General features: G+C 38.8%; 1 protein-coding gene across 1 annotated transcript in view; it reads left to right on the top strand.

Moving 5' to 3' along the window:
• Positions 1–14853, top strand: part of xkr7 (XK, Kell blood group complex subunit-related family, member 7) — a 30142-nt gene that overhangs the window by 5677 nt on the left and 9612 nt on the right. Inside the window, exons 2-3 of the mRNA XM_042409164.1 lie at positions 56–118; positions 10230–10429. Coding sequence (XP_042265098.1) covers positions 56–118; positions 10230–10429 — 263 coding nt within the window. The remainder of the gene's footprint in view (positions 1–55; positions 119–10229; positions 10430–14853) is intronic.

Here is a 14853-nt window from a genome sequence, read left to right as displayed (position 1 = left end):
TTATTCACTGACTAGCAGGAGGCTGACTGTTCTAACCTCCAACCACCCACTGCAGGAGGCTTTTCATCTCTGCTGGGGGGGGAAACTGCTCGTGCTGCCGTGATGCTGATACAGTAACGTATGCTTGTGTGGCTCCATATCACCAATGCATTTTTAAATATTCACTAAACTTAAACTGCTTTATGTGATTGTATGAGACAAACGTACCATAAATAACAAAGTACGGCTGCAAACACGTCCCAATCCCCTTACTAATTAATTTGTACGTTTGCCTAATTTGTCTGAATTAAATGTTCACATCATTTGGTGTGTTATGTGCACACGAGAGACAAAGTGAAACTTAACCATGTATCAATTGGCTCCAGTGCTGCATGCTAACTGTAAAGCATATATTACAACTCAATACAGGAGTGTGTCCCAACACCATTTTATATGCTAACATTTAAAGGTATATACTATATAGGCCCACTAGAGGGGATATTAGGGATTAAAACAACAAAAAACCTTAAATGCATGACTGTAAATTATGAAAAAGAGCAGCTTTATGACTTGTATTTGTATGGATGTGTTATAATGTAATTCATAAATAGGAAAACTTGAATCCAGGCTCCAAGATCAGGCTTTGGCACCATGTATGGTTTAGGTTTATATGTAGGTTTTCAACACATTTAAAAAATCATTTGCCACAATATCAGAACAAAACAATATTTGCTTAAAAGGCTGACATGCTAATATGAAAAAATGGTAAACATGCTTAAAATCACCATTGTGAGCAGCTAGCATCAGCACGGTAGCACCCTAATGTGAACATGCTTAAAGGTTCATGCTAATGCCAGCATCATGCTAATGTTGGCATGCTAACATCAGCAGTCAGCTCAAAGAAAGTGGAGATAAAGTACAGTTTGACAATAGTTGTGCCAGTGTAGAACTTTCAGAAACCAAAGAAACCAACATTTATGCTACAAGAGAGAACGTGAACAAGGTCTCTCATGTCAAAGTCAATTTGTTGACCCAACCATCCACCCTAACGTCCTCCGTAAACGATTGTGTGGCACTAATAAAAATGTAATGCTACTTCCACCTTTGCTACTCAGAGGATATTCACCAGACAAAGATGGTGCTTGTCAGGTTAGCATAAACATGAACAAACAAGAGATGCTGGTGTTTTTCTTGTTGAGGACAGTCTTTTGTTTCAGCCTCACTGGGCCACTAGCATGGTTACAAATTTGACTTGTAGTATAGTTTTAAAAGAGCTTACACCAATTTTGCATTAGCCTTTTATAATCAAACTGTTTTATATATCATTATCAGAATCATGATGGATCATTGAAAAAAGGATCAAAATGGATGCAGCAGAACCAGAGACATCATCTTTTTATGATTCTGTGCTGGCGATAGCCGTAGCTGGACGCATTATGTTTTTTGGTTGTCTATGTGTCCATTCAACCGTCAGTCCGTCCCATTCTCATGAATGCAATATCTCTGGAACGCCTTGAGGGAATTTCTTCAAATTTGGCACAAATGTCCACTTGAACTCAAGGATGAACTGATTAGACTTTGGTGGTCAAAGGTCACTGTGACCTTTTTTTGGCCATAATTCAAGAATTCATACACCAATTACGTAAAAGTTTCACACAAATGTTTAATAGGATAAAATGATGAAATGATGACATTTTATATCCAATTAATAAAAGGTCAACTTCACTGTGACATCATAATATTCTGCAAAAACACTTTTCTGGCCATTATTCAACGCCATATCTCAGGAACACAAGGGGAGATTGTGACCATATTTTACATTTTGGTCGGATACTGATTTGGTGACACTAATCTTGGGTGCCCACCTTGAAACCGTGGTGATTGGTTGAAGATGAGTGTGAATCATCCACATTTTAGAATTTGTAGTTTCTTTGCAGCAACATCCATATCTGAAGCTTTCGCTACAACTTGTGTTCTCTCAGAATCAGCTTTATTGGTCAAGTATGTGAACACATACAAGGGAGATACACCTTTTATTAAATTCCTTCAAAGTCTTCGCTACAAATATGATGAGTCTGGACAGACATGGATGTAAACAGCAACTTGACTGGTTGGCAGAGGCATATACCTGTGAGGCTGTATATCTAGTTTTTTCCATGCATTCTTCTTCCTTGTCAAAATCTGGCGCCTACATTACCCATAAGGCAACTTGACTGCTGACAGCCCAGTAAGAGATTCAGATGTGCTTTGCTAGAAACAGCTGATGTAGCCCGGAGCTGTTAGCCTCCAGGATGGAAGGATGTGTGCACATAATAGTAAAAGTAGACTGTCATGGTTACAAAACTTTTTCTAACTTCAGCTTGGCAGCATCCATGCAGCAGACTAAACATAGCGCCATATAACCCAGAGCGAGCTGCTGGTCTGAGGCCACGTTCTGAGGAAAGGAAGTGAAACGAAAAACGCCACATCTTCCAGCCGGCCTGGAACACAGCCAAACGCTCCGCAACATTTATTTATATATTTATTGCACAACAGCTTCCAATGTGACTCAGCCAATCAAAAAAGGGGAACCAGCACTGTGTGTTTCATAAGAGGCATTTGATCATGGAGTGTGTACTGTATGAACACACACACACACGCACACATACAGAGGCAATAAATGCCACTGATTGCTGGCGTGATAATGAGCAGGTTGAGAGTCTCTTCAGACAAGTAATGAAGGTTAAAGAGCGCTCAGTTTCTTTTTCTCTCTGTCTTCTGTTAACTGCTTAAAGATTTGCAGGATATATAGAAATTTGCTGTGTGTGTGTGTGTGTGTGTGTGTGTGTGAGTGAAGCTAATAGATCAGCAGCTCGTTAAAAGCCTGGTGCTGGTACCAATTTATCGCCGTGGAGACTGACGAGAAGGCGGGTCAGAATTCCAGTCGAGTCTTTGATCAAATGCAGAGAAGAGTTATTAATAAACACTAGTTTTCCTCTCTTCTCCCTCTTGTTTCTATTTCCTACAGTCGTTACCCCGCTCCCCTTTCTCTCTCAACTCATTTTCTTTGTGAGTGGATGGAGGATTTACAGTAATGGCCTGACTGTCAGTGATGTCACTGTGGTTAAGATGTAGAGTTATGGCATCAGGAACCATACAGGAATGTGATTAGTGTCATATCCGGTAGATATAAAATCAATCAATGATTTAATATTCCTGGTGGCCTCCTGGTGCCAATTACTCACTCACTATTATCATTGTTGTTATTATTACTCTCATTTGTTCCTTCAGGTAAACAAATCATTAATTACTACTGACTCTAATATATGTTTCCTGACCTTTGTTTATTGCCTCGCATTGCGTCTTCAGATCAATTTCAAGTCAATGAGCCGTAATGATGAGACATTAGCAGCCTGTAAATTGATGCCTTAGCAGGGACAATGACTTTTATAATAACGATCATAATTATAAAAAAGGAAATGCTCACAAGTCATCATTTAAAGTGTTGGACAGTCTGTTAATAATAACAAGATAACTTTTTTACAGCCACATGATGTCTTCTTATTTGGCTGTTTGGTTTATAGGAAGTGGTTACATCCACTGTAATACCATTACATTCAAAAAATATGTATATATATGGCTCACAGAAGGAAAATCACATGGTCAAAAGTATGTGCACAACTGAAGATTATGACTATATGTGATTGTTGTACATCTCATTCTAAAACCATGGCCATGAATCTCTACTGGTTTCAGCCTTTCCACAAGCTTTCCGAACCCGGAAGCAGGGATTTGCTCCCATTCAGCCACAAGACCAATCACTGATGTTGGGAGATAAGGCCTGGCTTGCAGTCAGCATTCCAGTTCATCTTAAAAGAAGTGTGTGTCAAGTTCTTCCACACCAAACTGGGAAAACCATTTCTTCACGGACCTGGCTTTTTGTTGCACGAGGGCATTGCTATGTTGGAACAGGAAAAGGGGCTCTCTTTCTTAAGTCTGTTACATGGTTCGTGTATCTTTCTGTTCTTGCACATGCATCCGCAAACCTCTGCAATTATGCAATAATTTAAAATGTTGCAGTCTGCAGCAGAAGATCACAGCAGCACACATTAATTGTTGTGGACAGTGTGCACACAGCCGCAGAGGAGATGGCAGGGGGTTTGGTGCGTGGATGCTGAGACATTCTTGACGTGCTGTAATAACATCACACTGCGACCACCTTTGCTCCTGGCAGACAACAGTCATAATAAGCAATTAGTTGTAAAATGATTATAAAATTAAATGTAAATGTGACGCCTGAAAACTCAGCTCCTCTGCGAACACCTCGACACTTTAGCCCCTTTAACCTTTTCGCACTTTGTTGATTGTTGCACTACTTTCTTGTTGTTCATGGTATTTCTTATGCACTTGTCTACTTCTACTTGTTACTGTCTTTCTCACCTGGTCCTGGTCAGCTACTTGAGATCTTTTGAGTCACTGTCCTTTAATGGTTGATTGTCTTGCCTTGCTTGTAAGTCACTTTGGATAAAAGACAACATGTAAAATGTAAATGTAAGCATGGACATCAGAGGTCCATTTCAGGAAAATGTTAACATATTAGACATTTGAACAACAAAAGATGTGGTTATTCTTGCAAGGACAGTCTGTACTGTTACTATAACTACCAGTGCTACTAATGACACTACAGCTGCTGCTGCTTAGTCATTTATACCCTAAAACCACAACTACTACAACTACTACTGTACCAGCGCTAAATCTGCTACTGCTATAACTGCTTCTATTGCCAGTTGGAATTTACAATCCTGTTATCTCAAGAATTATCACAAATTCATGCACTTACTGCACTATTAGTTTTATGTAATCCCTGTAATATTTCCATCAAATCTGATTAAATCATGATCTTGCAGATTTTTCCCAAACACCGCTGTGTAATCCATAAAATAATCAAAGTCCTCAAACCTCCACTTCAACAAGCCAACTTTCTTGCACTATGATTTTCTCTCGGCCTCGTCTTTTCGACAGAATCAAGGTTGTGCGTCGCTCCCATTAAGCTGCACCGATTTAACCTCAGCGAACTGTTTTTAACCTTCTACCCAAACAAAACCATCTCTTACTGTCTTATTTGTGGAGCTCGTTGGGAGCGCTGCGCAACCTGGGATTAAACTCTATCTGACAGAGCAAATTCAGGGCAAAAATAGTCCTTGAAAAACGTTGAAAGGGTTAGTTCACAGACAGGTAGTTCATTGAACAAACCAGTTAAAATACAACTAATTCTGTTACTGGAACTATTCATAAACTATGAATAGTTCTTAGATAAATGGTTAATTTTCTTTCTGACTTCATTGCAGTTTCTTGTAAAATAAATTGGTTTTATTGTTTCACCAAAAAAGACACACACGTTTTTGGAACAACACTGCAAATTCTTTAATTTTAGGAGACATGATAATCACAACAATTTCAGTGGCATCATTATGGGATTGTGCTGATGCTAAAAGTGCAGCTGCTGCTTCTGCAGTAAATTATAAATCTCTGCCTCTGTCTCCTTTTTTTTTGCTGCTGATTGCTGCGTTTCATCCCTTGACCTGTAATATTCACTTAAACAAGATTTAAATGAAGTGTGCGCAACTGTTTAATTCCCCTGCGTGTGAATCTCTCTCCTCGGGTTCATTCTTGGTTCACCGTCAGACTTGGCAGCAATTTCTGTAAGACTCTACACACACACACACACACACACACACACACACACACACACACTTACTTCACAAAGTTCAGTTCAGAGTCTCAGCAGTCCAACTGTGGTCTTGTAGATAGTAGAGTTTTTGGCAAAGAGGAGAGGATAGGAGGGAGGAAGGAGGATAAAGAAGAGAAAAGAATACAAGGGGAGGAGAAAAGAGGAGTGATAGGATAGAAGGAGAGGATTCGTATAGATTTGATAGATTGGAAGCTCGAGGCAAAGAGAACGCCTGAGGGAAGAACAAAATAAATTGGACGGAGAGAGACAGAGAGAGAGAGAGTGAAAAAATGAGAGAGAAAGACAATAGCTGCATGAAATTGGATTGAGAGGGAAACAAAATGAGAGATAACAAGCAAAGGAAAGGAGGCAGAAAAAGAGCGATAGAGACAAACACCAGAGAAAGAGGAAGATACATTGACAGAGAGAAGGCGAAGAAACACAGAGAGACAGACGGAGGATGAAAGAGATACTGAAAAAGTAGGTGAAATGGAAAGTGAGCGGCAGAAAAAAAGAGGAAGAGTAAACAAAAGCAAGAAGACAAAGAAACGTATCAGCACGCATACAAAGAGAATGGTAAAGGATTAAACACATACAGTACTTTGCAGAAGTTTTAGACACTAAAAGTGAAGTGAGGACTCTTTCAAAAATAATGCCACGAATACTCTTTATTTATCAGTTAACTCCACACAAAGTTCAGTAAACAGAAAACCTAAATCAAATCAATATTTGCTGTGAGCAGCTTCGCCTTTAAAACAGCAGCAGTTCTCCTCGGTTCACCTGCGCACAGTTAGTTTTTCAGGCAGGTCGGATGTTCCTGCGTCTGGGAGAAGTTGCCACAGTTCTTCTGTTGATTTCGGCGTCTCAGCTGCTTTTGTCTCTTCATGTTAATCCCAGACTGACTCCATGATGTTGAGATCAGGGCTCTGTGGGGGCCATAACATTTGCAGATCTCCATCTTCTTGTCACTAAAGATAGTTCTTTATGACTCTGGCTGTATGTTTGGGGTCATTGTGATGCTACAGAATAAATTTGGGGACCGATCAGACGCCTCCCTGATGGTGTTGCATTATGGATAAGCATCAAAATATCTAAAGTGCCTCAAACTTTTGCACAGTATGACTATTTTAAAAAATGAGAAAAGGGTTAAGATCTAGACAACAGCTGCACACAATTCTAAGAAAAAGAAGAGAAACAAAAGAAAGAAATGGGAAAGCAACACCTAAATATTTTGCTAATGAGCATTAAACACAAAGTACAACTGAGACTGATGGGAATGTCATTGTGTTTGCAGATGAACCAAAGTATCGGATAAATCAAAATGTTGACATGATGTCGCTAGATTAAAATCTACTAAAGTAATTACAATTAATCTTGTCCACAAAATTTTATGACAATTAATCTAACAATTGTTGAGACATTTCTCTCAAAACTACAAAATTCAGCCTCGTTGTGGCGCTAGAGGAAAAGTTAGATCACCAAAATCACAAGGATACATTGTCTGGGAACCATGAACCAAATTTTGTGCCAATCCACTCGATAGTTGTTGAGATATTTCAGTCTGGACCAAACTGGTGGAATTACCCACCCACTGCCGTCACCATCGCCCAAAAAAAAAAACTGCAGAAAAGAGCAAGATAAACAGAAAGGGCAGATAAATAAAGCGATCAAATATAAGAGAGTGAAAGACAAAAACAGAAACAGGCAAATAGAGTTACAGAAGGAGACAGAGAGAGAGAGAGAGAGAGAGAGAGAGAGAGAGAGAGAGACGTAGCGACTGAATGGAGGAGCGCCAGCAGTGCTTGGCCAGCAAATTATTTGCAGAGCTACAGATTTCCAGGCTGCCTCGTTGGCCTTCCTGCCTGTCTGTTACTGTGTGTGTGTGTGTGTGTGAACGTGCACGTGAGACGTACGGTGTATGTGTGTGTTTTAGGTTTGTGGGAATGTTGTTTGTTGCGCTTGCACATCCACATACGCATGTGTATCTGCGCTTGTCAGTATTTGCAGGCTTGAACATCGTCATATATGCTGACGTGTGTGTGTGTGTCTGTGTGCATGTGTGTGCTTGCATATGTGTGTGTGTGTGCACATATACTCCTGGGTTATTTTTACCCCTCTATTTAAAATCTGCTTGGGAATGCAGAAGCAGAGGAAGTGAGTGTCGTCTCACTTTTCCTCCAGCTAGCTTCATTTCTCCTCCACAACCCGTCTGTCCTGCCGTATTACTACTACTGCTGTCTGTCGACCTCTTCCCCCATGATGCATCAGTCCCTCCCTCCCTTACAGACGGACACCAGATGCACTTCTGCCACGTTTTCTAGTCGTCCATCCAAGGAAACAAATACACTTCAGTTTTAACTGACACCAGTGGAACTAAAAAAAAGAAATTCTTTACAGCACATATGTACATACATAATGCTATATTTTTCTGTGAGCATTTCATTAATTACTTATCTTTAATTAGTGGTAACTTCTGTAATGTAGGAAATTACTTAATTATATATCAGTGCCTTTATTTCACAAAACTACAGCATACTTTATGTTCACTTAAAGATCCCCTCCAGACATATTTTATAGGTATGTAAAGTACTCTGCTTTGAATAATTATTTGTGTCTCATATAGTTTTTCCACCAAAAAAGTTAAATTATCTTGTTAAAATCCATAAAATTACATCTGTTCCTTCCTGTATCCCTCATTAAAAATTCCAGAAACTTTAAATATGCAAATGTATTTCATTTCAGAAGTCTAACTTTTGCACACAAGATGTCTCCTATTTCACTCTAAAGTATATTCTCAGTGTTTGTGCACTGGAGGCTTCAAGTTTGCTGCCAGTTTTCCACATCACACATGTATAAGTTGAATTGGCAACTTGAATTGGCTTGCAATTCAAGTATTTGTGATGTCACAAATCATACTCACTGACCCGCCCCTTAAAAATTGGATTTTTGGTGAGCGCAGACAAACTTTCCACCTTCAGTAGCTGAATGTGAAAACAGCCTTATAATGTCAAACTCTGCACCAACATCATCCTGCACAATGAAGCTCAAACATCCAACTGTAGGAACAAAAACACATTTTTGAATAGAGGGGTACTTTAAATGTTTAAAACATTTCCCAAGTCATAATTTGTACCTTATTTCCAAAAAGTTTTCTTGTGTTTTTCTATCAAACTCCATTGCTGTTCCTTACTGAAAGTGATGTCTCTTTCATTCAGACCTCTTGCTGCACCAACAGGTAAAAATAGCTGCTAAAGAAAACAGAAGAGTCTGATATCTTTGAACGGTCCTGCTCCTCCTCCCCTCACATCAATATTTGGCTCTGGATTTTTTTTTTTAAACCGGGCAACTCTCCAGCGTGTGCCAGGTGACCTGTTGCAACCTGGTGACCAAGACCATCACTGACACAAAAAAAACAACCAAATAAAAGCGTGTTAGAGTCGAACAGTGACAGGTGAGGGTAAAGGTGTTTCCCTGGAGAAACACACGGCGCTGTGGTGGGTTTTTTTTCCCAGGAGAACAGCACGATGAGGGTGCACATTTGACACTGAAGGATGTTTATATAGGCCTATATATTATGTATATTTAGAAGTCTTTAGCATTATCACACCAGGTGTATTAATGTCATACTGTATTGTCCAAAACTTGAGGTGCACGTATGCAAAAATACTCCCTGAAAGTCATAAACCATGGCTTCAACCTGCTCTGAACGCTCTGTTTGCAAAGTTACCTCTACTTCTCCATCAAACCGACGTCAGATTGTTTGTGCATGCCCGCAAACAGCCATCCATTGGTAGCCTTTGTTGCTACGGTTGTTTCATGGATTGTTTGCAATGTCTACTCGCATATTTCAGATCAGATTTGGGCTCAAACATGTGCGGATGTATTTGAACAAGAAAAAGAAGTGAAATCCTAATACTACTGTTTGTTTATATGGCCTATGGCACAAGTCTGCTGAGAGGCAGCTTTTGGAAGCTAACCAATCACAACAGAGTGGGCTCATCGGGAGGGGGGGGCTTTAAGAGTCAGGAGCTAAAACAGCCTGTTTCAGACAGAGGCTGAACTGAGGGGCTGCATAAAGAGCCAGTATAAGATAAATAAGGAGTTTTTGAACTGTATATCATGCAAAGATATTTCAGTCAAGCCCCAGAATATATAGACCTGAAATTGTGAATGATATTGACTGATACTGCTTTGTGATCACTCCTGTGTTAGGTCACATAGTGCAAAAGAAATAAAAGTTCCCATGTGTCCTACAAAACCTAGAAATTTGCCATTTAGTTTTCTATTACTAGAAAATTAAAAACTTGCAAAATGTGAGAATTCTTTAGTAATTCTCTAAAAAAAAAAAAGAATTGCATTGAGAAGAACGTACAGTGTTAGAGGGTCATCCATTCAAACCATGTAATACCAACCTTGAAAATACCTTCGACGATAAGAAGAAAAGCATAGAAAAGAATCTACTGAAAAGTGTGGACAAGCAGGTTTGACGAGGAAAGCAACAACTAGCGTTTTTCTAAACCTATGTCTCTTTTGCCTTCAGGTACATCCACGCCCTCTACCTGGGCGCCCAGAGCCGTTGGCACAGCAACGGTCCCCGCCGCCATTTCCACTGGCAGCTGATGTTTGAGAGCGCTGACATCACCATGCTCCGCCTGCTGGAGGCCTTCCTGAAGTCTGCGCCGCAGCTCGTCCTCCAGCTGAGCATCATGATCCACGGAAACACTGTCCTCCCCCTGCAAGGTGAGAGAGCCGCAGCTCCTCCTTCACGGTGAAACATTGTGACACAAACAAGAAAAATACTTTGTAACATTTGATTTCCTCGTTTCTCAGATGAACTGAAGGAATTCAAGGAAAATTCTGGTTATTAAAAGTTGGGTTTTATTCTCATAGTTTTGGCCATCATCCCAATCCAATCCTGCAAATGACAGAATAGGTTGTTGGTCCATGCCCCCTACAGAACAACACATATAATTGTGTTTAATAATTATTTAGGCAAAAAAAACAATTTAGGTTTGGGAAAAGATCATAGTTTGGGTTAAAAAATCTACTTTGTTATGGTTAGGGTACCTTCGTAGTTATATATACAGACAAGAAGAAGACTAGACTAGATAGTTATTTTATTAGACTTCATTGTTTCTGCAGAGAGAGTAAGGTTTAATGATGGGTGTGTGTGTGTGTGTGTGTGTGTGTGTTGAAGACAGATATCAGTAGGACAGTCTATGCTTTATTCATGCACCTGTTACAAGAAGCAGATTGGTCTTTGATGAATAAAACAAAACATACAGTACGTTTTCTCTCTCTCTCTTTCTCTCTCTCTCAGACTCACACACACACACACATATACTATACACACTCTCAGCATTCACACATACACACCTGGCAGCACAGAAGTTAAGTGTCGGACACATATTTAAATTTTACAAAACATATAGTAGAGGGACAGACTCATGAAACACACATAAATACACACAGGAGCAACAGAAAAGCTCACAGACTAAGTGATTCACACATTTGAATATCTTTAAACACACACATCTGTACTCTTAATGTGATATCTCACCTTTTACTCTAACCTCAACATAAAATTTCACTGCTACTTAATTCTCTTTCTATCACAAACAATAAAAAGCAACTGATTCTTATATCATTATAGAAATATAATTGATGAAACCCTCTAATGAGGTTATATGAATTGCCTTCTTATGTCTTTCCTCATCATAAGTGTTTATTTATTCATTTAATTATTTACTTTTTAACTCAATATTTTTTGTCTTTCATTTCACTAATTTTTTATATTTTATATTTTTACTATATTTTCAAATAGGTTATCAGCACTCTGGTATTGTTTTGTGCACATATTCTGAACTTGGTGTAATATGTGCTGTTATTTTTTTTTTGAAAAGTTCTGTAAAAACAAAACAAAAACAAACCTTAATCTAGATCTAATTCTAGCCTTTAACCATTAAACCCAGTCTTAAACCTGGACTGGAAAGAGTGTCCTCACTCTCATAAATTAAAACTTAAAGTTCTCACAAAGATACAAGTACCACACACACACACACACACACACACACACACACACACACACACACACACACACACACACACACATTTCTGTCTATTTTGGTTACCACCATCTGCTCATAAGCATTCATGTTTTTAAATGTGTGCACTTACACAGACTCTCTCACACAGCCTCAATTATATTAGTGCTGATTAGGCTCATTGATTATTCTGTTAGTGAATCAATCAATTAATTCAACTATCAACATTGCCAATTAGTCTTCCAAGTCATCTGTTCAGTACAAATCCCAAACATTTGCTAGTTCCAGTTTCCCAAATGTGAGGATTTGCTGGGTTTTCAAAGCATAAGCACGAGTTTCTTTCTACCCACAATCCCCCTGAGGAAGGAAAAGCCCGAGGAAGCCAAAAAACAGTATATCCAGGACTGAATGAAGAAACTGATTTCAGTACAATTTTTGTTATATTGTATGTTTGTCTGTTTTCCCCTTTGAGTCAATAACCATGTCTGCCCTTGTTTTCTGCCTCAGATTTTTTGTTTTTTGGGGGGTTTTCATTTTTTGAGTTAAAATCTTGAAAGTAATCTCCTGCTGACACTTATTACCTCACACCTGTTATCACAATTACCCAATTAGGACACACCCCTGAATGAATGTATAAAAGGGTCCGGCTTAGGTATTGTCTTTTCATTTGAAACCCTGATGAAGACTTATCGAGGTCTAAATTGGGTGGTCTGAAGAGAGGTTTGAGTGCTTGAAGTTTGCTCTTTTGCACGTTTGAAGATTTCAGCCCTTTGTCTTCAACAGCACCAGCGTTTTTTTGAGTGCATCTCAAGATTTAACCACTGAGCACACCACTATCTTTTTGGACTCATTTAAAAAAGTCTTTAAAAAACAGAAACCCCCTGGAACACATGGTGTTATTTCAACACTGTCAGATTCCAACAGTGACCAGTTTTAATTAAGGGAAAAAAATGTTTTAACAAAAGAATTTAAATGTCCAGAGAAACTTCTCAAACTTCTTCATTGTCCCTTCATTATGGATGCAATGTGTTGGAGAAATTTCTGCCAAATATGTTGAATATTTTCTCCATTTGGGGTTAACACCTGGAGCCTCAAGGACATCAACATCATGACACAGCACAGGTGTATTTCACCATATTTTGCCACAGCTAAGAGTATACTGATTGTACAGATGGACAATGGTGGATTGTGCTGCATTTTTTTGACTTTTTAGAATCAGTCACAATTGACTGAATTAACCACATGTACTAATTTTGATCAGTGAGGTCACTACAAACTTTTTACAATCAATTAATGGTTGTGAAAATTCAACTCTTGAACTTGGAAACATTGGTTTAGAAAAGGCTGTTCTGGAGCTTTTGATCACATCACATAATCATGATCAACAGATGGAGTTTCAACAGTTGTCATGAAATTGTAGATTTACATTTTTTTCTAAGCACTTCAAGGACTTCCTGTCCATGTTGGTTTAAAAGCTGAGGTTCACTTAATGTGTATTCTTGATCTTGGAAACAGCAGTTAACAAAACAAATATGTCCACAAGGTCCATTCAGCATAAGGAGAGTGTTTGATACTCAAAAGATACCATCTATAATTCATTACTGAGTAAAAATTCTCTTTCTGATAAATCATGTTAAGCTCTTAAACCTAAGTCTTTACAAGCTTATGCTGAGCAGCCAAACATTGTTGTTTGAATTCTACTAGAGATACCGAAGTTTCTAAAGATGCCAAAGTTGCTAGACTGAATTTTGGTGAACTGTCAAACATGTCTTCGATTTGAATATTCCACCAAGCGTAAACATCATATAGATTCAGTAAGGAGCTGGAACAAGCTGATAATAAGAATATATATATATATATAGTCAGAAATTGTGGATTAACATGATTTTTCAAACCTTGAAGCTACTTAAGGAGAAATAAAAGGGAAAACTGGTTGGTGAAGTGTTTAAGTTTGGAGAGACATCAGCAAAACAATTACCAGCTCCTCCTTATATATCACCTTTCTATGTTGACGGGAATGTGTTAAGTTGGAAATATGTAGAAACTTTCTGCATCCAGCTTCATCCACAAACCAGCATCATTCCTAACAAAGACAAATGCTAACATTTTCAGAGACTTATTTGGCTTTACTAAAGGTCAAATAGCATCATTCTCACCTGGACAAACAACATTACGGGACGAAACCCCGGAGAGCTTCAATGAGTATTTCAGAATTTACCTGGTGAGAAAGTACCACTTAACATCTTCCCACACAGGCCACATACATTTTCCCTAATCAAGTCAGTTGGAACAGTTGCACCCACTGACATTTTTTTGTTTTGACAGTGACAAGATGAATCCAACAGAAGATATTTCAATCACAACAATGGTGTCGTCCTCCGTAGTGACGAGTTCACTGTAGGCAACATCAGAGGAAGTCAGGCAGTTGCTGTCATCTCACTCAGCCACAAGTCATCCAACATGAGTTTTTCTTAATTTAAAGGAGGTTGACATTCATTTTTGTTAGGTAAGACTGGCCAAGCATCAAGTAAAATAAATACACAAAAGTTACAGAAGAAAAAGGACATAATAGAAGAAGCAAGTATAGAACAAAATCTAAAAGCTAAAAGTTTGCTTCTGATATCAGTCATACATCAAATCGTAGCAGCCGGGGGAGCTGCTGTTTGAGTTCAGACTATAAAAATCCTCTTCTAGTATTTATCTGGTGAAGACATCAAAAAATTTTCTCTTTTCTTATTGTGGATTAAATAATCACTTTAGGCAGTAAATGATTGGCAGCTCTCTCTCTATCCAACATAAACCTTCTCTACACCTGACTGGACAAACACATCCTTCACTGGGCTGTCACTGATTTTAGCTTTTGAACAAAAAACCTGGAAAATAAAAATGGTTAAGCTCATCTGGATAAACAGCTGGCTTGTTCACAACTTGTCGGATCATCTGACTGCCCTTGTTTCTTGACCCATTGGACCTATTTTTAGCAATGTCATGGCCGTACCATCTGTTGCAGGACTCCTTGTTCTTCTGAAGATAGTTCTTTATGGCGCCGGCTGTGTGTTTAGGGTCGTTGTCATGCTGCAGAATAAATTTGGGGCCAATCAGACGCCTCCCTGATGGTAT

This window comes from Thunnus maccoyii, chromosome 4 (assembly GCF_910596095.1).
Source record: "Thunnus maccoyii chromosome 4, fThuMac1.1, whole genome shotgun sequence".
NCBI classification, from domain to species: Eukaryota; Metazoa; Chordata; class Actinopteri; order Scombriformes; family Scombridae; genus Thunnus; species Thunnus maccoyii.
The sequence above is the reverse complement of the archived record's forward strand: the minus strand, read 5'-3'. Positions and strand labels throughout refer to the sequence as shown.